The sequence below is a fragment of the Bombyx mandarina genome, chromosome 15 (genome assembly GCF_030267445.1).
Source record: "Bombyx mandarina strain Sakado chromosome 15, ASM3026744v2".
Lineage (NCBI taxonomy): Eukaryota > Metazoa > Arthropoda > Insecta > Lepidoptera > Bombycidae > Bombyx > Bombyx mandarina.
The window spans coordinates 11027587-11050152 of NC_143221.1; the positions used below are offsets into that span (position 1 = coordinate 11027587).

The following is a 22566-nucleotide window of genomic DNA, read 5'->3' on the forward strand; positions in this document are numbered from 1 at the left end:
CTAAAACATTCAATAAGTAGCTTTCTTGATTTTATTGATTCTATTTTACCGCTAACTGAATAACGCGCATGCCCGGGGACCTGAGAAAATCTGGCTGCTGACTGAGGCTACACAGGTGAGCTTTATTTATTTATTATGTTTTTAGTAGTTTTTTTTGCTATAAACCCGCTAATTGTAGTTTGTAATTAATTATTTTTTTAAAGTAAGTAACCGTTTATTAGAAAGTGTTGGAAAAAAAATGGTTGGCACACCGGTGTTTTATTTACACCAAGTTTGATTTTGTATTTGAGTACATAATATTTAATAAACGAAATACCTATTTTTTTAGTTGAGAAGGAATATTTTGAATATTAAATCAGTTTTACGCGAATTTTTTAAGATAGTAATTTCTATTTGTAGATTGCAACTAAGTACTACTCTTTGTAACAGTTAAATTAAACTCTATGCGGAAAAATCTTGACTTTCGTACGGACCAATAATAATTGTAACTGGGTTTTATCATGCAAAATTGCGTACTCATACGTAATTAAATCTCCTTTCAGCCTTTTACAGTAATATTGGACTCTTGCTCAATTCTCATTACAAGCACGTGGATACACGACCCATACATCACACATTGCACGACTTATAGTTTGTCTATGAATTTACTGTTGATTCCTATATTTAAATCGCTGCTCACAAACAACTCTGAGTTATGTTCTATACTTATTTTAGGACTAGTGCATTATCTTTACATCAGATGAGATTAAATCTAGAGTAAGTATTGTCGACTCGAATATAATATTCTTGAGCTATATTCTGATTACCAAATAGAATTTTATGAATAGATATGAATAAAATTGTGTAACATTTTTCGTGGGTTCCATGTTTTCAAGAGAAGAAACCTCGTTCGGTGTTTAGACGTGTATCTACATATAAATATGTTCTTATCGCAATGACATGGAGGTGATTTAACCAGCGAACAAAGGTCGAAAATGTATTGAGTCAAGTAGGTTTAGCGTAATTGCGCGACAGGTCAAATGTAAGGAATCGTCTATATTTGGAAAGATAGGTCCGCTGTATCGATGTCCCGGACGGTTTACGCGCAGGCTCGGTACAGAACTCCTCCTCCCTACAGGCTAGAGAGCTGCGTCTGTGAAATTCAGTCGTGAACTTGATTTATTCGGTGCATCACCAGTGCAATATTGTGCTAATAAAACGCCTCCATTTTGAATTAAGGACATAGGGTAAGGCCTAGTGCCTAACAAGGTACATAACTACTATTTAAATATTAAAAGATCACAAAATAGGTATATCACAGTATCTGCTGCCATCAGCAAGAACCATCAATTAATCACTCTTTATTTTAAGAAAGTTTTTAGCAAATATTGAGAGAATACAGAGATTATTTGCGCCATTTGAAAAATTTGCTTTTACGTAATGGCGCTCTTATGCAAATATCTAGAAACACTTTCTGGTCTGGTCTTGATATTTCTGGTCATTTGAAATAAATAGGTAAAATGATTTCATCAAAATGTAATAATAAAATTTTGTAATAAATAATTTGAAAACCGGTGTTTCATTATTTGAGTAAAACCACCTTACCTGATAAGTACAATTATTTTTTTGTTTGTTTTAACAGCCTCTGTGCATTTTTATAGACATTGTCTAAAATAATTATTAAAACTCGTTCAATACGGTCGTAGGTTTAAACGGTTCACACATATTGCGCAACCTTGATCCACAAAGATGGGTAAAGAGAAGACTCATATCAACATCGTCGTCATCGGCCATGTGGACTCTGGAAAGTCCACTACTACCGGCCATCTCATCTACAAGTGCGGCGGCATTGATAAACGTACAATCGAGAAGTTTGAGAAAGAAGCTCAAGAGATGGGCAAGGGCTCCTTCAAGTATGCTTGGGTATGCAATTTTTTTCGCAATCTTTTTTTATGATTGAAGGTTAACTGGTCGCCCGGAGGTCTTTCCAGTTTCACCAGGACAGGTGGGCGAGCAAAGGCTCAGCCAGGAGGGTTGGGATTTGCTAACAGCTGCCCGAGCGCCTCCGAAGGAGACCTATCAACTCAAAAGCAGTTGCTTCCCGAATGAATCTACTACCGAATACGTAACTACGGAACTACGGAATCGCGATCCGCTGAGAAGATCCGGCGAGAAACTCAGAGGGCTTAGGTTGCACGTCGAACTCTTAGTCGAGTCCTACGAGTACGGTTACCGGGGTAGTCTATTTTAGACAAGTGCATTAAAGTATCAGATTCTGTTTTTTATCTTAATTTTATTTCTCTATAGGTATTGGACAAGCTAAAGGCGGAACGCGAACGCGGTATCACCATTGACATAGCTCTCTGGAAGTTTGAAACCAGCAAATACTACGTCACCATTATTGATGCTCCCGGTCATAGAGATTTCATTAAGAACATGATCACGGGTACTTCCCAGGTTTGTTGATTTTCTCTGCATATCTTCTAGCTAAATGAAAGATCGTTAACAGGGATGTTGAATTTATTGTTATTACTATATTCAGGCTGATTGCGCAGTACTGATCGTGGCAGCCGGAACTGGCGAGTTCGAAGCCGGTATCAGTAAGAATGGACAGACTCGCGAACACGCCCTGCTTGCTTTCACTCTTGGCGTAAAACAACTTATTGTCGGCGTGAATAAAATGGACTCTACCGAACCACCCTACCATGAGGCTCGCTATGAAGAGATTAAGAAAGAAGTGTCTTCTTACATTAAGAAAATTGGTAAAAAAAATCTACTTGTATTATTTATGGTATTATTTATGGTTACACCAATTTTTACTTGATTGAGTATCCTCTTTAAGGTTACAATCCCGCTACTGTGGCGTTCGTACCGATATCTGGCTGGCACGGTGACAATATGCTGGAGCCTTCTGATAAGATGCCTTGGTTCAAGGGGTGGACCATCGATCGCAAGGACGGCAAAGTCGAGGGAAAATGTCTCATCGAGGTTCGTTTTCATTTCAAATCACCAAATAATGTATACGTTTCTTTCTTTATTTGAGTATATTTATACTTTTTCGTAGGCGCTCGATGCGATACAGCCTCCGTCACGGCCGACTGAGAAGCCCCTTCGCTTGCCTCTTCAGGACGTGTACAAGATAGGAGGAATCGGAACGGTGCCAGTTGGACGAGTGGAGACAGGAATTCTCAAGCCTGGTATGTTGGTCCCCATCTCTGAATTGGATACAAACAAGACACGGATAATTGCATTTTGTATCTCTTAAACAGGTATGGTTGTGGTATTTGCTCCAGCAGCTATTACCACCGAAGTTAAGTCTGTTGAGATGCACCACGAGGCACTCCAAGAGGCGATGCCCGGCGATAACGTCGGCTTCAACGTCAAGGTACACTGTTAAAGATACGAATAATTTCATTTGAGAATTTCACTAACGAAGTAAACTAACTTAACACTTTTTAACAGAACGTATCGGTGAAAGAATTGCGTCGCGGCTACGTTGCTGGCGATTCTAAGAACGCACCACCCAAAGGCGCTTCCGACTTCACTGCTCAGGTAGGAGGGACAGCGAGACAGATTTAAATTGAAAAGAGAAATTGTATTATTATAATAATTGTGTATATAAAATAAAAGGTAGCTTTGAAAATTGCATTTTTATAATTAAAGGAAGCCTACGTTATTCAGCTATTCTTTGAATTGAACTTGGCAACATTTCTTTCATAATTACGGTATTTCAGGGATATATAAAACCTTCACTATCTGACGTTGGCAAGGTTGTACTTAAAATAACAAAAGCCAAAAAAAAACCAACGAGCAGTAAAGAGATTAGCGTTTTATAACATAGATTTTTGTTTTAAAAGGCAAAATTAATTTCTATTAGGTGATTGTGCTCAACCACCCGGGACAAATCAGCAACGGGTATACTCCGGTGCTTGATTGTCACACCGCTCATATCGCGTGCAAGTTCGCCGAGATCAAGGAGAAGTGCGACCGCCGTACCGGTACTAAATTAAACAATTCACAGCTTTTACTACCAACCAATATACGAATTGATGTCAGGGTTTTGGCAAATAAACCAGAACCTATTTAAATACGAGATATCAATACGAATTTGCAGCTGTTTACGCAGAATCAATGCTAGTTTAATTTACTTTAATCAGGAAAAACAACCGAAGTGGATCCAAAGTCGATCAAGTCTGGAGACGCAGCCATCGTGACTCTGGTGCCAACGAAGCCTCTGTGTGTGGAATCCTTCCAGGAGTTCCCTCCGCTCGGTCGGTTCGCTGTGCGTGACATGCGTCAGACTGTCGCCGTGGGTGTCATCAAGGTATACCTATTCACATTTCACTTACCCTTAACTCTAAGGGCCTGTGCACACCACGCTTTTTAAACGAGCCGTCGACGCGCGTCGACTGCGCGCTTTTGTCGTACAGAGTGATTTGTTGTCGTTTGTAACGATACAAAAGCGTATTTGAATGTATACAGGTGTGAAAAGGTCTACAGGCTGCGTCTGACTTGCGGACGTATCGCATCTGTATCGCTACAAACGCGCGTCGACAGCGCGTTTAAAAAACGTGGTGTGCACAGGCCTTAAATTACCAGTGTTCACTTTAAAACTTTTTTTTCTAGAGTGTGACATTCAAAGAAGTGACTACTGGTAAAATTACCAAAGCCGCCGAGAAGGCCCAGAAGAAAAAATAACTATGGGGCACATTAAAAAATATCTTGCAGCCAGTAACCATCGTCTGCGGAGCTGCAACGTTTTCCTTCTTCAATTTCCCTTTTGTCATCGTGTTTCCCCTGCGACTATGTCGGGAACGTTTTCTGCGCACACTAGAGAACGTTATTGGGCACAGAGCGCCGTACCGCGAACAGCCCCCTGAGGCTGGTTATATGGCGCAACAGGTGACCCCGCCGAGCCCCTCGACATCGCTGCCCCCTAATCGTGCGCAATTCCCCGTAGTAGTATCTCCTCTACATCGGAGCTTCTTCACTGGTGACAACACGCTCGTCATATACTTATGCATTTATCGTAGTATGATACTTTTTAATTTAGTTCAATTAAGTTACTCTTACGCTTTAAGTTTATGTGTTTGTGATTACTTTAGTCTTAAGATATTCGCCAAGTTTGAGTTCCCGTATCTTGAAGCTCGTCACGTTTTATTTTTTCATCGTAAAGAGTTTAGGAGGAAAGGCAATGGAGTGGTTGTTGAATTTTTAAACCGTTTCTACACATAGATAGATTTGAAGTTGATAACAAATTTTGTTCGTGATTAAATTTACAATTCATTTACTACAATGACGATTATTTTGGAAAGCAGTTTAACAAAGCATCTTAATATTTTTCAAACATTTTAACATGGTAATTGAACTAACATCCGTTTCAAGATTGAACGAGACATTTTCGGTAAGTTAATTACGCTAGAATGAGGTTAAAGTGCGTTGACATCTTGTATTATAAAGGAGTTGGTTGTAAATCAACTATTTGTAGTTAGCAGAAAGAGTAAAGCGTTAAAAACGTTTTGAATTAGATTTTTGAAAAATGTTTGTAAGATGGTAAACAATTTTGGTTCCTAATAATAGGATTTTCTCTGTAAAATTTTTGTTTAAAGGTTTAAATATTCAATGTGAATCAGTCCATTTTTTTGTTATGAATTTTAATACCTACGTAATTATAATTGAAATATCTCGTTGTACATGTAACTTTGTAATTATTCCAATAATTTACACTTTAATCCTGATAAACCAATAAAGAAGCTACTGGTACTGTGTCCTGATGTTTATTCCACGAACCCTCTATATTTCGTGAGTTTGTTAAGGTGTAGCTTGCTTAATGCCTAGGTTTAAATCCCAATCAAAGGTAAGCCCTATTGGTATGTACCTGCTGCCTATAATAAATTTAATGAAGACAGTTTTCAAAGGGGAGGGGGGTGGACTCTTAGTTGACCACATTAGAAATTAATATTAATTAAGGTTGTGAATTTTCAATTATCTTCCGGCTTCTGATCTCATCTCTTCTGGATTCAAAGATCTTCTGGCAAATAATACACAAAATGTCTGCCTTATGTAGTGGTACTTCAATAATAATGCAGTTCTTCGTTTATTATTTCTTCGATTACCAGGCTGTTAATAAAACTACTCTATATTAAAAAAAAAAGACCTATCGTGAAGTAGGTACACTACTACCACTTCGATAAAAAAGCACGACACGAGAATCCTCACATCATGACCGCCGGAAACTACATAGCCGATCCTGCGGATCAAATGGTAGTAAGCAGTCGACGTCGCCAAAAAAACACGTTATTTCGGATCCTGCTGATCCATTAACGGTGCTTTTAGGTAGGTACCCCAAGCACTACCGGCTAAGGCGAGACTTTCGGCACGCACCGCGGCACTGTAAGCTTCGTGTAGTCAGTGTGGTGGAGCTCGATGGGGTTTAGTCGGCAGTCGTTCTGCGGGGCAAGTGCTTCGCGCGCCTTTTTCAAGGCATAGTCTCCTGTGAGAAATTGGGGGAGGTGAAGGACCTCGGCCCTTCTCTTCTCCCCTTCTTCCTCTCAGGAGGCGCCGGAGTCCGACATAACCCGGTCCGTTACCCCCCTCGACCGGGTATCCGTAAATGGATTCCCCAGGTACCCCAAGCACTGGTCATCGTTCTCGTCAAACCTGTCGCTTGCAACGAAGGGCTCGGCGAATAAATTAACCCACAGACACAGCCCACTGAGTTTCTCACCGGATCTTCTCAGTGGGTCGCTTTTCCGATCCGGCGGTAGATTCTGAGAAGCACGGCTCTTGCTAGGATTCGTGCTACCAACACCTACTAGTTAAGGTTACGCTGATATGGTCTCTCTAGACCAGGGGTCGGCAACCTGTTTGTCCTTAAGGGTGCATGCTAACTTTGAAAATCACCGAGGGCGTATATTTTACAGATAATCAACAGGTATCAACAGGCATTAAAAAAACAGATTTTTTATAACTTTATTTTGTTGGTGTAATACATAACGATACCTTTAATTCAGTGTGAAACTTGGGTGTCCATATTTTCAGCTAATTTCCTATAATTGGGGATATATTTAGAGTTCCCGGTCCTTAAACAATTATCTAAATGTGAGTCATTAAGCTTTGTTCGGTATTGAAAGAAAATAATAATTATTATAGTGTGTTGCAGTTGTCTCAGCGCTGGTGGACAATTATTTGTGTATTTATTATTATATAATTACAATGTACACTAACAATTAAGCTACCTACTATAGTTGTAGTGCCTCTTGTTTTTCTTTCACAATTATTCGTGTTATCGGCTGGTAGAAGCTGCACCGCATCAATATCTAAGTCACAGAGTAAACTAATTTGATGGCTACGTAGAGACATTCGTCATTAAATATTTTCTAATTAAACGAATTTATGAAAAACGTATTAGAAGAATGAAAGCTATACTAAACAGTTCTGCACTAACTAAATGGTTGGCGCGTATATTGCGTGCGCCCGACAAAGTGTGAATCGATTAGCGCATTTGTGTGAACAATTAAGTAAATAAAACCAATAGTAAAAAAAATGCCATAAAAATTACCTATTTAATGTACTGTACACATGACCACATCAAACCAGGCTATAAAAGTAGCACTACCTGCTACTTCGTGTTATGGTTTACCCACTGAAGTATATGGGCTCTATTAATAAACATGATAACAGATCATCATATTACTATAAGAGTATAATATATTTTACACGCTTAACATGAAATTAAATGCTCATCTCGACATTAGTGAAAAAAATCTTCACAGTAGTCTGGGTCGACAGCAGTGGAAGTGCCACAATAGATCTAATCTGTTTCAGGTAATATATTATTATTGTTTAAATTTTACTAAGTAGGTACCATAATAAGATAAAAGTATATTATTGTTAATACATATAAATAGAAATTTTTATTTCTTAACTTTATTAACTTCTGACAAAATATTTTGTATTTACTTCAATTTATGACTTCATATATTGCATTCGTGGTGCAGGTGATAGGTAACACAGGCCGTTACATATATTAGGTGTATTATTTATGGGCCGCAACATAGTTTGTGATTTACTTCTACGCGAAATAACTGAAAAATAAATTCTTTACGTACCTACATAGTTAATTGTCTGTGTTTAGTTAGGTAGAATGATGGTTGGGGACTTTTTTGCGGGAACGCCAGGAGTGATGTTGTGTGATTTCTTTTATTTTGTCTAATTAGTATTTCTTCAGGTTTAAATGTGTAATAACGGTGGTTTATTAACTATTTAGTATCTGTGAAAGTACACAAATGTAGGAAAATCAAACAAAGCCGCTGAACGTAACTTCTCGGGATCTTCCAGAAAGTCTCAGTAAATACTACTATACTTCATCCCATATCATCTCATCTCATTTCATTTAATTCGTTTTCATTTCATTTTATGCCATATTTCATAATAATCAACTTCATTTCATTTCATAATATCATTTTTCATATAAAAAAGTTCTCATTTAAATTAAATTAAGACTTGACTTAAAGGTCTCAGTTACCAGGTCATAAAATCCCTTAAAAAAATGACAGTTGACAACTGGCTGTTGTCAGTTGATTTGAGTTGATTTGACAGTGAAGCACATTTGACATTTATCATTTCATCTCTGGATTTTGGAAGTGGTTCGGTTTTGCCGCTGATATTTAATTTTACGTTAAACAGGCTTGATAACGAAACGCGATGACGTGTGAATGGCCGTAAGTGAAAGTAAATTTTAGTGGTAGGAGCAATACGCGTAGGCCTTCAATATTAGTTCTGTATTTGTGTAGTTGCAGTCTGTCGCGCTCAGTGGTCACGTTCACTCGGATCCCTCAGTTTTATTTACGATGTGTGGAATATTTGCGTACATTAACCATTTAACACCTAAGACCCGGCGTGAAATTTTAGAACTACTTGTCAATGGACTTAAACGTTTAGAATACCGCGGTTATGATTCAGCCGGTGTAGCTGTGGATTCCGCGGATCAGAAAGACATAGCTGTTGTTAAACGAAGCGGTAAGGTAGCCGCATTAGAAGAATTGCTGCAGGAACGTAGTATTGAACTATCAGTTGAAGAATGTGTGGACTCTCATTGTGGAATAGCTCACACTCGTTGGGCAACTCATGGGGAACCAAGTGCTGTTAATTCTCATCCACAACGGTCTGGCGAGGACAATGCTTTTGTTGTTATTCATAACGGTATCATTACAAACTACAAGGAAGTCAAGACTTTTCTTGAGAACAAAGGCTACATATTTGAATCACAAACAGATACTGAAGCAATTGCTAAGCTGATTCATCATATTTATAATCAGCACAAAGAAAGCAGCTTCCAAGAATTAGTTGAACAGGTAATTCAACAACTTGAAGGAGCTTTTGCTTTATGTTTTAAGTCGCGCTACTTTCCTAATGAGTGTGTTGCGACCCGCCGTGGAAGTCCCTTGCTTGTTGGAATTAAGACACCTCGTAGGTTGTCCAGTAACCATGTTCCAATTATGTACACCAACAATAAAGCTACTAGAGGTGTAGTGCCTCCTGTTCCTAGAGTCAATAGTCATGCTCACTTTGAGCCAGAGGAAGAAAGAGATGTTGAATATTTCTTTGCTTCTGATGCATCTGCTGTTATTGAACATACAAATAGAGTACTTTACTTTGAAGATGATGATGTCGCTCATATCAAGGATGGTGTCCTTAGTATTCACCGAATGTCCGGTAGCAGCAATGATCCCCATGAAAGAGAAATTTTTACTTTGAAGTTGGAACTTCAACAGATTATGAAGGGAAATTATGAATATTTCATGCAAAAAGAAATATTTGAACAGCCAGAGTCCATTGTAAATACAATGAGGGGCAGATTAAACTTTGCAAATGGTACTGTTACTTTAGGAGGTATTAAAGATTATATTCCTGAAATTAAGCGCTGTCGAAGACTTATGTTAATAGGATGTGGTACAAGTTACCACAGTGCTGTAGCTACCCGACAGCTTTTGGAAGAATTAACGGAGCTACCAGTTATGGTGGAGTTAGCTTCTGATTTTCTAGATAGAAACACCCCTGTTTTCAGAGATGATGTATGTTTCTTTATCTCTCAGTCTGGTGAAACTGCAGACACACTTATGGCTCTCCGATACTGTAAACGCCATGGTGCCCTTATTGTTGGAATAACAAATACTGTTGGAAGTTCAATATGCCGTGAATCACATTGTGGTGTTCATATTAATGCTGGTCCTGAGATTGGTGTTGCTTCTACTAAGGCATACACTTCTCAGTTTGTTTCATTGGTCATGTTTGCTTTAGTGATCAGTGAAGATAGAATTTCACTACAAAAAAGACGTGCTGACATTATAGAAGGTTTACATGAGTTGGATTCAAAAATTCGCCAGGTTCTTGCCTTAGATGAAGAAGTCAAAGCTTTGGCACAAGATCTTTACCGACAAAGATCACTCTTAATAATGGGCCGAGGTTACAACTTTGCTACATGCCTAGAAGGTGCACTCAAAGTTAAAGAACTAACCTACATGCACAGCGAAGGAATTATGGCAGGTGAATTGAAACATGGGCCTCTAGCACTCATAGATGATTCAATGCCTGTTATGATGATAGTGATGCGTGACCCAGTTTACATAAAATGCATGAATGCTCTACAACAAGTAACAGCACGTCAAGGTCGTCCAATAGTAGTCTGTGAGGAGGGTGACACAGAAACAATAGCACTGGCATCACAAAGTCTCCAAGTGCCTAAAACAGTTGATTGTTTACAAGGTGTCCTAACAGTTATTCCTATGCAACTTCTGGCCTACCACATTGCTGTTTTGCGTGATTGCAATGTTGACTGCCCGCGCAATCTCGCAAAATCCGTTACAGTGGAATAAGGTTATTATATCTTTGTAGATAAACTTATACTCAGTGGTGTACATTGGGAAAGGCCTATGTCCAGCAGTGGATAACTGTGGACTGATGATAATCAAAGTTATACTCATTAGTATAAACTTAAAATTTGAAAATACCAAACTTTCAATGATAATTTGTATGAAAATGTACATGGTTTGTACACACATGTTTTCAATCTTGAGTTAAATATTCAAAATTCAAACAATTCAGTCTTAGTTTATTAATTTTCATTCAGAAACGCAATAAGCAGAACTGTTAACTTTCGATTAAACGTTTTAGTACCTTTCCTATTACTTTTAACTTTAGGGAACCATTTAGTGTATTTTCAGGAATGAGTCCCAAACTACATTTATTTCTTAACCCTTAAAGAAACATTCCTAATGATAATTTTTATACTTCTTCTTTAACATTCCGTGAATTGTGAATTCAACGCAAATTTGTTGCTATCAAGGCCATATTCCCTTTATTTTTGTAATGTTATGCGGCCCCGCCCATTCACTTAAAGTGTTCAAACATAAATAAAGAATGAAACAAATATTAGAGTAATTTCAAAAACGGGCATTAATTTAGCAATTTTATTTGGTGCAGTCTATACTTTTCTTAAATTTTACTGTTAACCTTATAATGACAAAGTACTAAGTTAAATCATATATTAACAATAAAATGTTCTTCAAATACCTATTAATTATTTAAGTAATCGAATAAATATATTAGTAACAAACTTAAGAAATCAGAATTAATAGGGCCTAGTTCATTAGTACTTTCTGTTATCGTTGATACCTACGTCGATATCGTAATTGAACACAAATTAAAAAAATAACCTTGTTTAAAATCACCGACCGATCTGATAAGTAATTTGCGGAAAACGTTTATCTATATCAGCTTGTTTATGGGAATAACTTAAAAATGAAATCTTCGCAGAAATCACTTTTATTAATGTAATCTAAAAGCAGATTAGTTACATGAAAAAAAAATTACCTGACATCACAGTACGTAAAGAGATTCGATAAATATAACTGATTGAAATTTGTAAAGATAATATATATTTTTAGATTTTTATAAAAAAATAGAAAAGTGTTTATTGTGTACATAATTATTGTGGAATTTTATTACTTAATACTTAAAATTAATGTTCTTTAATATGAATATTAATTCGTATGCTCAGTATGTAAATTAAAGCGGCAGAACATTAAATATAACATAATTTCAAAGTAGTATAATGCATATTGCGTTATCACATTGGGTAACGACAGGCTGGGTCATTAAATAAATTTTTATTCAAGTCTAATATCATGATGTGTGTTTAAAATCTGAATAATTTTGAAAATCGCGCCGCCAATTATTTTGAATAATCAAGTTCATGCGTTAAGATAGTCATTTTTGTGTAAATGTGTAATAGAAAGACAAAAAATTCATTTATTCATGATTCACAAAACAATAAAATGCCACATATATAGAATATTGAATAATCTTAGCTGTAAAATTTCATCATGGGGTAAATTTAAAAAAAAAAAAAATTTAAACTTTTACCGAGCGATCAGCCATTGAAGTGTCCAGTGCATATTATTGTTAGGTTAAAGATAAGGGCTAAATTTAATTTTAGCGTTGGGTCTTAGTGGTACCGATTATCGTCGTAGCCGTTGTTACAGGCTGTTAAAAAAAAATTACAAACAAATTTTATTTTTAAATTTCGAAATCTCGTAATTTTCCTTTAACGTAAATGTAACGTACCTATCTTAAGTTTGGGTTTAATCAAAGTTTTATTATTGGTCTTAAGGAATCTTGTGAACCGGCGTGGGCAGGTATCACCCTGCCTATTTCTGCCCTGAAGCAGAGTAATGCGTATCGATTTGAAGGGTGGGGCAGCCTTTGTACTGTAAAAAATTCGAACTCATGTCTCAAGGTGGGTGGCGGTATTTACGTCGCTGATGTCTATGGGCTCGGGGATCACATAACACCAGGTGGGTCGTAAAATCATCCACCCATCTAAACTTAAAAAACCAAGACCATATTTTTTATTAGTTTTTTATTTTTTTTTGAAATAAGCTATTAAAGTTTGTGAACTTTAAAAACAGCTAATTAAATCCTATATCAAAATATTGATTAAATTGTTGAATCTTTCCTCAACCCTATTGTTATTATACATACTGTTTTTGCGAATTTTATTTCGTGCTTTGCACAAGTCGTATAAATATAAGTTTTTACATTTCAATGCTGTGCTTTTTTAATAATTTGTACTTTAATTTTAAGAACTACATATATGATTTAAGAGATTTAAACATTGATATACCTACTTAAAAATCCAAGACGATTGGATTGTTAATATAATGAGCCAATATTCTAAATCTAAGCTAGCTTGAGCTAATCACTAGTCAAAATTTTTGTTTGTGAAGATTAGGTTGGGACCTATAAATCTGTCTGCAAATTTGAGCACCAAAAGTAAAAAATGCTTTAACAATATCCACTATTCCAGAATTTGCGTTAATATCAATATCCACTATTCCAGAATTTGCGTTCAAATAAGTTTATTTTATAACGTACGTATTCCTTACGGAAACATTTTTACAAGATACATGGTGAACACATATTATTATGACTAAATTTGCAAGCAGACTAAAATGGTGCAATATATCACAAGTTGGTGAAAAAAAAAAGAACCTGTCGAAATAAAAAAAATTGGAAAAGATTGTGATAATTCAGACACTAAATCATTTGTTGGAATACTCTACGCAGTACATTAAAATATGTTAAAGATTAATTTTAGTTAAGTATTTTATATGTTAATGAATATGTTACAATATATTAGATGACGCAATTGAAAAGGATCTGTAAAACAGAAGTGTTGCATTAGACCTTAATATTATATGTTATTTTTTCATATTCTATACATTTTAAAATATAATACAAAGCTTCTATTAAAATCGCGTTTTCCTAATCTACCATACCCTACTCGACAACGACTAAGTCGACGCCACTTCACAAGGATGATGGCATTTATGCGTGGTGATTTCCAGTGCTGTAGGCATAGTCTAGGTAAATTGAATACCGCTTTAATCTATGAAGATGGCGCTCCCGGTATGCCAACTCCCATCTTGACTTGAGAGGTCAAAGTCGGGTTAAGTTGACTGCATTGACTACGATTCTCGTGCAACCTAAACAGTTCTATATAGTTTCAATGAGACTAAAAGCTGCCCGATAAAGCAATCGACCAACCAGGTCGCATATTTAAACCCTGTGTCTATTCCACGTCCACTTTAACCCTACTTATTTATATCTTTTATTTATTATTTTTTTATTGCTTAGATGGGTGGACGAGCTCACAGCCCACCTGGTGTTGAGTGGTTACTGGAGCCCATAGACGTCTACAACGCTTAGTATAGTTACAACGGCTACCCCACCCTTATAACCGCAACGCATTACTGTTTCACGGCAGAAATAGGCGGGGTGGTGGTACCTACCCGTGCGGACTCAAAAGAGGTCCTACCACCAGTAAAATCATCCTGCCTCACACCATGGTAGCCTATTACTATTGATTTTCCGGCATCGGCATTACTTTAAATTTCCTCTGATGTACCCAGCATTTTAGTTAAATATCCACTTAACTAACGTAATTTAATAATTTGGTTCACTCTTCACACGATGGTGTCTATGCCTTGCCTTACTATATGTCCAATCTCAGCGCATGTAGAGTTAGAAGGCTTCATATTCATAAGAACTACACACGAATCGTAAGTGTAAGCTCACATCTACGATGACCAACCAGGCTGTTAATGTAGAGATATGATTGTCAAACTCGTGCACATTATCGGTATATCCTGATAGGTAAATATAATATAAATGTAATAATAAAAAAAATCTGGTTGACCGTGTGACCTTTGGCCAGATAAAACTGGTTCGGTTACCACAAAGGACTTATTTGAATCTTATGCAAATATTTTGTATTCCAAACAGTACGTACTTACATAATACCACAGCTTTAAAATCCCCAAAATCTGATGAACATTGGTAGTCCTTTGAAAAGTTACATTTAGAGTTGCGTTTTCCGAGGATGTAATTTTATTTTTTTGATGTCTAGGAGGGGTTAGTGTCAGCTTAAGTTCAAGTTTTTATTTTTATTGCTTTGGTGGGTGAACGAGCTCAATGCTTACCTGATCCGAAGTGGTTACCGGAGCCCATAGACATCCTACCTTGAGATATGAGTTCTAAGGTCTCAGTATAGTTAGCTATAACGTCTGCCACACCCTTCAAACCGAAACGCATTACTGCTTCACAGCAGAAATAGCCGGGGTGGTGGTTTCTACTCGTACGGACTCACAAGACACCCTACCACCAGTAATTACGCAAATTATAATTTTGTGGATTTGATTTTTATTACAAGATGCTATTCCTTCACCGTGGAAGTCAATCGTGAACATTTGTTAAGTACGTATTTTATTAGAAGCATTTGGTACTTGCCAGCGGGATTCGGACACCATCGCATCGCTAGATACGAATGCACCGGACGTCTTATCCTTTAGGCCACGACGACTTGTGGGGTCTACTCTCGACCCTTGCCCCCTGGTGGCCATCTTAGAAAACGGGATCCATAGTGTTTTTGAGCTATATCGCATAAACTAACAACCCTACAAAAAGATTACTCTGATGTCATTTTATTGTAAAATGATCAGAAAAAGTTATAACGACCAATAGAATTAAAAAAAAACAGTGTTTTGTTTATAACTTTTTTATTTTCTATTTTACGATACAAATTAATAGTATAAAGTTGTAGACAATTTAATTTTCCACAAATTATGTCTTTTAAGTTTTTTGTAGGGTTGCTAGTTTACGAAAAATAGCGCAAAAACCCTTTGTACCCCTTTTTCAAAATGGCGCAGCGACCGGGGGACAAAGGTGACGATTTCACAAACTTGAACTTAAGCTTAAATTAACCCCCCTCCCTACACATCAAAAAATAAATTTGCGTCCTCTGAAAAACGCACGCTAAGGCCTAAAAAATGTAACATTTCAACTATGGGTTACAATAAACTTAACAATGAACTATGGGCTATGTATCAAATGTGTCAAAATTATATACATACTCTTTTGAAGGTAATATATTCTTTTTTTTTTACATAAGCTGATGGCCTTTAAAGGCCATCTCAGCGTAACCCTAACAAGTAGGTGAGCTTGCGGGGCTCAAACCTGACGATGATTGTTTTGCAATCCACAACTCCCGAATAGACAACTCTCACTAGTGTTAATAGACATAAATTCGCTTCAGTACGTATGTTCGATTGCACAAACATCTACTGTAACCCCATACACAAATAAATCTTCAACGTTACCTAAGTACAATAAAGTGCGGCAGTCAAAAGACAAGCTATGGAATAGACAGTGTTTATTTATTTATTAAGTTGCACCAACAAAGTGATCATCAATACAAAACGTTGAACAATTGACAAAAGTTCATGGCAGATGTCACCTCAATTATAGGTGCAATCGACAGTGCATTAACATCAAAAATAAAAAAAATATACAACTAAGATTTGATTACATTTCATTCTTGCTTATGATTAATTTATATTTAATTGGAAGATGATCCGTGACAGATTTTCCTGTAAGTTGTGAGACAATTAGAAAAAACATCTATTTCACTTAAAATTAGTTCAGCGCAATCGGACAACTCCGAAGGAACATTGACGGAGACCGCGCTACCGTGGACATTATTGTAGTCCCAAAGGATTCTGTTTAATTAAGGGAGAGTACCTAAGCACCTAAATTCGAACGAGCGGGCTTTCTTATAAACCGTTTATATTTCTTCGTTCTTGGTAGGTACTTAGGGGCTGATATTTTTATCTGGGTTAACAGATTAGGTGTGTCGGTTATTCCATGAATTCATTTGTACAAAAATATACCCCCCATTAGTTTCCTCCGGTTAAGAAGAGAGTCTAAATTAAAGTGGCAAAGTCTATATTCATAGCTGGGTAACTTCCTACCCAGATTGTAGTTGTGAGACAAGTACCATAGAAACCGTTTCTGGACACTTTCCAATCGTTTCTTGTATATCTCATACTAAGGGTTCCACACCATGCAGCAATATTCTAAGGTACTGCGTACGAGAGCATTAAAAGTGTTAAGTATTTATAAAAAAGTTAAAATCATTAATCCAACATGAATCAATTTTCGAACGATGCTTGCTTAACAGTAAGCATATTTTCAGAATATAGAGGCGGGAGCTCCCTTATCCTTGGTGAGGTCCAAAAGCGGTAGATACCCCTTTCCATTAAATATATTCTCGCTTGTTTAACGAGGCAATATTTTATTTATGAATTACTAGTTTTATTTCTTTCGACGGCTTTATAATTTGGCTTCGAGTATTATATCGAGTCCTATACGAGAGGTAGGTACAGAGATATTGTTCTGTGTAAAAGATGTCTAAATTCATCTTGAATATTAAAATACTGTGCTTTAAAACGACATGTAACCTCTTTCCCTAACAATGGTCGTAAATTGATACTGCAGAATATCCAGTGTTGGTTTACGATAATATTCAGCATCAAGAGCCGAAGTCATCGGCCAGCATCAATCAACTTCATCAAGCATGACCAATAGCCCTCCTTCAGCTCAGACTTCAACCTGTTAAGTTAAACGTCTAATTAATTAAAACGTAAACGTAATAAATATTTCAATTTGTTAATTCTCACCAACAACCAAATTACAGTATTAAAAGCGTTTAAAAAGGGTGCCTCTTGGCAAAGGACATCATAAACTGTGAAGGCTTGACTTTTTTGTTTTGGTCTCTTGTTTTGTGATAATATAGAACGACTCCAGACAAATCGCCAAATGTATCACTAAGAGATGAAGATGAGGCTCCATGAAATAAATTATGATCTTAGGTACCTACTATAAAAATTAGGAAAAAAGTACAAATGCACGTAGGTAACTCGTGTACCTCTTGTTTGGAGGTCTTGTCAAGGTATTTTTATTGGATATTATTTATGAAAGTTGAAATAGGTATTTTGCTTAGGTAATGTAGACATAAGTTGTAGGAGCCTGCAATTGTTGCGCAGATTGTTCAACTCGCACGCCTCTCACTGTTTCACAACGCGACCCACTTGACGGCCGACGCCACACATCAATGCTGAACCCTCGCCTCGCTTTTTAACTATACACGATCACACTGACTGTTCTTTCATAGATACACTATATTGAGCTATTGAAAACAGAGTTAAGCAATGCCTACCACAATCCCACAAGTTGACATTGTCCTTGCGAAATCGTAACTTTCAAAAATTAACAGCGAGATAGTGTTGTGAAATTGTGCCTATTAAAATATTGCCTATAAGTTATTCTTAAGATTAGATATAAAATATAATGAAAAGAACTAAATCCTCTAACTTCATTAATTATAAATTAATTCGTTATCTCTACTTGTTCCCTGTAGAGAAATTGAAAGAGAATTTGCGAGTAGTAGTGGAGTGAAAATTTCATGTGTATGTATGTCTATCTTGTGATGCGCGTGTATGGGTATAATTATTATAGTCGTTCTCGAAGTTGAGAGTTATTCAAAAGAAATGAATGCGGTAGTTAGTGCTCCTGATTTTTTCATTTTGTATTATAGGTACATTACTTGTACTTGCTTCAAGAAGTACTTAAGTATAATCGTTAATTTTATTAAGAATAACATATGGAGGACAATTCCCATACACATTTAGGTTCGTTATTGGCAATTTACTAAATTAAATTTTATATTAATATGTTTATTATGTAATACCTATTTTTTACTCAATATATACGTACCTATATTGTTTGAAATTTTAGTGGCCATAATATTATCACTGTAACAGAATAAAGGTTTTGCAGGTAGTTTTTCTTATGTAATGCCATTTAGGCGGGCTCCGGATAGCCCGATAACCGCCGGTCCGGCGTCCTGCGGTAAGGAAGAGAGATGCGCTCTACACCAAACGAATGTCATCGCATCTCACCAAGAAGATCTCTGGCTCCTATCTCTGCCTGTCTTGTTTGAGTTATGTCAAATCTAAGATTTGGACGGTTTCGTCCAAACTGAGTGATTGGGGATTTTAATATCTATCTGTCTATCTATCTATCTCGGTTTGACATATCAAATAACATATCAAATGTTTATTTTACTGTCAGCTGTCTGTGTGTTTTCATATCAGTATAGTCCAGTTGATTGTAATATAATACTAATAATGGTATCATACGGAATAGTTGAAAGAACATTTATCACTGAAACACTTGATTAAATAATTACGTTAAATAGCGCACCTACTTTAATAAAAATTATACGCAGTAGGTAACACTAAAGTCGGCTTGAAATAATTTTAATAAATAATAGGTACATAAATATGTAATTGAATTTTAAATAGGTAAACGCAGAGAAAAATAGTTAACTTATAAAGGTAGGTTCAGCCAAGACTGCGCTTTTGTTAAATGCGCCCACAAATCGGTTTGTGTTAAATCACATAAAACAAATAAAAGTACTTACAGCCGTCTTATCAATCAAAACCAACACGATAGATTATTTGCTCTATAAAAATAGAATGACCTTCACAAATTTCATAAAAATTATAGCTCTTGATAATGGTAAATTGTACGCTAGCTGGGTTTTATGCATGCTAGAAGAGGTATCACCGAATACAAATATGTAAATACGAGCAAAACCTACATACATTGTAGAAATACAACGGCAACTTTAAGAACTCACATAACATTCCGGACAATAACATAATATGGACAGTCGGCCTCACTAACAAAGGCTTTGTGAAATAATTTATTGTTATGTAAAGAAACTACAACAACCATGTTTCCTATACAAGGCATTTAGGGTGTACAGTGTAAACGTAATACGATAACACAAAAATATAGCGATCGCAAATTTATGTTTTACTACTGTATTGGAATGAATGAAACGCATTGTTAAACAATAATGATTTAGTGACGACTGTACCACAGTCTCAAGGGTAAAGGCCCCGGTCTCCGGAGACCCATCTAGCGCTCTTTGCCGATGACACGGCTATCTACTACTCGTGTAGGAAGATTTCGTTGCTGCATCGGCGACTCCAGATCGCAGTAGCCACCATGGGACAGTGGTTCCGGAAGTGGCGCATCGACATCAACCCCACGAAAAGCACAGCGGTGCTCTTCAAAAGGGGTCGCCCTCCGAATACCACTTCGAGCATCCCACTCCCTAATAGGCGCGCAAACACCTCCGCCGTTAGCCCCGTCACTCTCTTTGGCCAGCCCATACCGTGGGCCTCGCAGGTCAAATACCTAGGCGTCACCCTCGACAGAGGGATGACATTCCGTCCCCATATTAAAACGGTACGCGACCGTGCCGCCTTCATATTAGGACGTCTCTACCCTATGCTTTGCAAGCGAAGCAAACTGTCCCTTCGTAATAAGGTAACTCTCTACAAAACTTGCATACGCCCCGTTATGACGTATGCAAGCGTAGTGTTCGCTCACGCAGTCCGCACTAACTTGAAGCCCCTTCAGGTTATTCAATCCCGATTCTGCAGGATAGCCGTCGGAGCACCATGGTTCCTGAGGAACGTGGATCTCCACGATGACCTGGAGCTCGACTCTGTCAGTAAGTATCTACAGTCGGCATCATTGCGCCATTTCGAGAAGGCGGCACGACATGAGAACCCTCTTGTCGTGGCCGCTGGAAACTACATACCCGATCCTGTAGACCGAATGGTAAACAGTCGACGTCGCCCAAAGCACGTCATTACGGATCCTCCCGATCCATTAACGGTGCTTTTAGGCACCACAAGCACCGGTCACCGTCCTCGTCGAACCCGTCGCTTGCGACGAAGGGCTCGACGAGCGAATTAACCCCTAGACACAGCCCACTGAGTTTCTCGCCGGATCTTCTCAGTGGGTCGCGTTTCCGATCCGGTGGTAGATTCTGCGAAGCACTGCTCTTGCTAGGGTCAGTGTTAGCAACTCTCCGGTTTGAGCCCCGTGAGCTCACCTACACACGTTAGGGTGAAGCTGAAATAGCCTCTCAAAGCTATCAACATAGGTAGGAAAAAAAAAAAAAAAAAGGGTAAAGGCCGCCAACTATTTGCGCTTCGATGTTTTATATGTAGTTCAAAATACAAACATAATGTTTTTCGACCAAATGAATTTGAGCGGACTCCTAACACTCAGGACCACAACTTATCTTAAGTGCCATTCTACATACCAATTTTTTTTCCTACCTAAGCTGTTGGTCTAGAGATACTTACCATGTCAAAGTCACCGGGATAGTTGGTGAGCTCACGGGGCTCAAAACTGACGATGTTGTTAACACGAACCCTAGCAAGAGCCGTACTTCACAGAATCTACCACCGGATCGGAAACGCGTGCCAATTGAGAAGATCCGGCGAGAAACTCAGTGGGCTCATACCTAAAAATAAAACTGCAGAGCATAATAAATCTAAGCACGTCATTTGTAAACATTTTGTTATAAAAGTAACTGAGGTTTTTAAGGATTATTAAAGTGTAGAAAATAGCGTGAGTCTGGGAATGTTTAGTTTTAATGGCATTTTAGAAATTAATTCGTACAGTTTGTTCGACCAGTGCTACGTACTGTATCTTAACCCAAAAAAAATGTCTTCTTTGACGAAGTATATAAGTTTTTTGTTTTAAAACAGTAAAGCTTTTCGTTGAAAGTAGCATTCTCCAATAAATGAAGAGAAGAGAATAAAGAAAAACCTTGCTCTATAACCAAACCTTTCAATTTATTAGATTCAAGGAGAGCTTTATGACTTAATAGAAATAAATATTAAAGCAAGAGTACATTTTATAGATTTTTTTGGTAATCAAGCAGTTGTTTTTTGAATTTGCGGGCCAGTACCTGATAATATAATATAATATGTACTTTACATATATTCACGAATTATTTCTACCATGAAGGATAAACATCGTGTACTTGTAGTAGGACGTATTGTACGGCGGAGCAGTATGGCTTCCGAGAGGATCGCTCAACCGTAGACGCGATCCTTCACGTGCGGGCCCTCTCGGAGCAGGCCGTCTCCAGGGGCGGGGTGGCCTTGACGGTGTCGCTCGATATCGCCAATGCATTTAACACCCTGCCCTGTTCCGTGATAGGGAGGGCGTTGGAAAGACACGGAGTGCCCTCCTACCTTCGCCGGCTAGTGGGTTACTACTTAGAGGACAGATCGGTCACGTGTACCGGACATGGTAGGATCGTGCACCGATTTCCGGTCGTGCGCGGTGTTCCACAGGGGTCGGTGCTCGGCCCTCTTTTGTGGAATATCGGGTATGACTGGGTGCTGAGAGGTGCCCTTCTCCCGGGCCTGAGCGTAATCTGTTACGCAGACGACACGTTGGTAGTGGCCCGGGGAGGCAGTTTTGCGGAGTCTGCCCTTCTTGCACCCGCTGGGGTGGGCATTCGTCGACAAAATCAGGAGATTGGGTCTCGACGACGACTCAGTAATTCCGAGGCCATGTGGTTCCACAGGCCTCGGAGAGTGCCACCTGTCGATGCCCATATCGTGGTTGGAGGCGTCCGTATTGGGGTCGGGGTGCAATTGAAGTACCTCGGCCTCATTCTGGACAGTCGTTGGACCTTCCGTGCTCACTTTCTGATTCTGGTCCCTCGTTAGTTGGGGGTGGCCGGCGCGTTAAGCCGGCTTCTGCCCAACGTCGGGGGGCCTGACCAAGTGACGCGCCGTCTCT

At 38.0% G+C, this 22566-nt stretch overlaps 2 protein-coding genes across 3 annotated transcripts; both read left to right on the plus strand.

Moving 5' to 3' along the window:
* LOC114241667 (elongation factor 1-alpha 2) lies at positions 1-5747 on the plus strand. Of its 2 annotated transcripts, none has more exons than XM_028172572.2 (11): positions 1-115; positions 1686-1902; positions 2287-2436; positions 2522-2741; positions 2822-2967; positions 3044-3176; positions 3249-3364; positions 3442-3531; positions 3857-3977; positions 4137-4303; positions 4606-5747. In XM_028172572.2, exons 2-11 carry the CDS (start codon positions 1729-1731, stop codon positions 4675-4677), a joined length of 1389 nt encoding a protein of 462 aa, XP_028028373.1. In that variant the 5' UTR covers positions 1-115; positions 1686-1728; the 3' UTR covers positions 4678-5747. The 2 variants fall into 2 exon arrangements, with proteins under 2 accessions (XP_028028373.1, XP_028028374.1); XM_028172573.2 differs by lacking the exon at positions 1-115 and adding an exon at positions 1088-1226.
* A 2823-nt stretch (positions 5748-8570) lies between these two features.
* Positions 8571-13796, plus strand: LOC114241624 (glutamine--fructose-6-phosphate aminotransferase [isomerizing] 1). The gene has a single exon (XM_028172494.2). It carries the CDS (start codon positions 8832-8834, stop codon positions 10854-10856), a length of 2025 nt encoding a protein of 674 aa, XP_028028295.2. The 5' UTR covers positions 8571-8831; the 3' UTR covers positions 10857-13796.
* The last annotated feature ends 8770 nt before the right edge of the window (positions 13797-22566 follow it).

What these genes read in the sequence shown, in the direction of transcription:
- LOC114241624 (XM_028172494.2), top strand. Translation starts at nt 8,832, where the DNA reads ATGTGTGGAATATTTGCGTACATTAACCATTTAACACCTAAGACCCGG.
- LOC114241667 (XM_028172572.2), top strand. Translation starts at nt 1,729, where the DNA reads ATGGGTAAAGAGAAGACTCATATCAACATCGTCGTCATCGGCCATGTG. An exon ending in ACGTCGGCTTCAACGTCAAG is followed by an intron (nt 3,365 to 3,441) that starts GTACACTGTTAA and finishes ACTTTTTAACAG; the next exon opens with AACGTATCGGTGAAAGAATT. An exon ending in GAAGTGCGACCGCCGTACCG is followed by an intron (nt 3,978 to 4,136) that starts GTACTAAATTAA and finishes TACTTTAATCAG; the next exon opens with GAAAAACAACCGAAGTGGAT.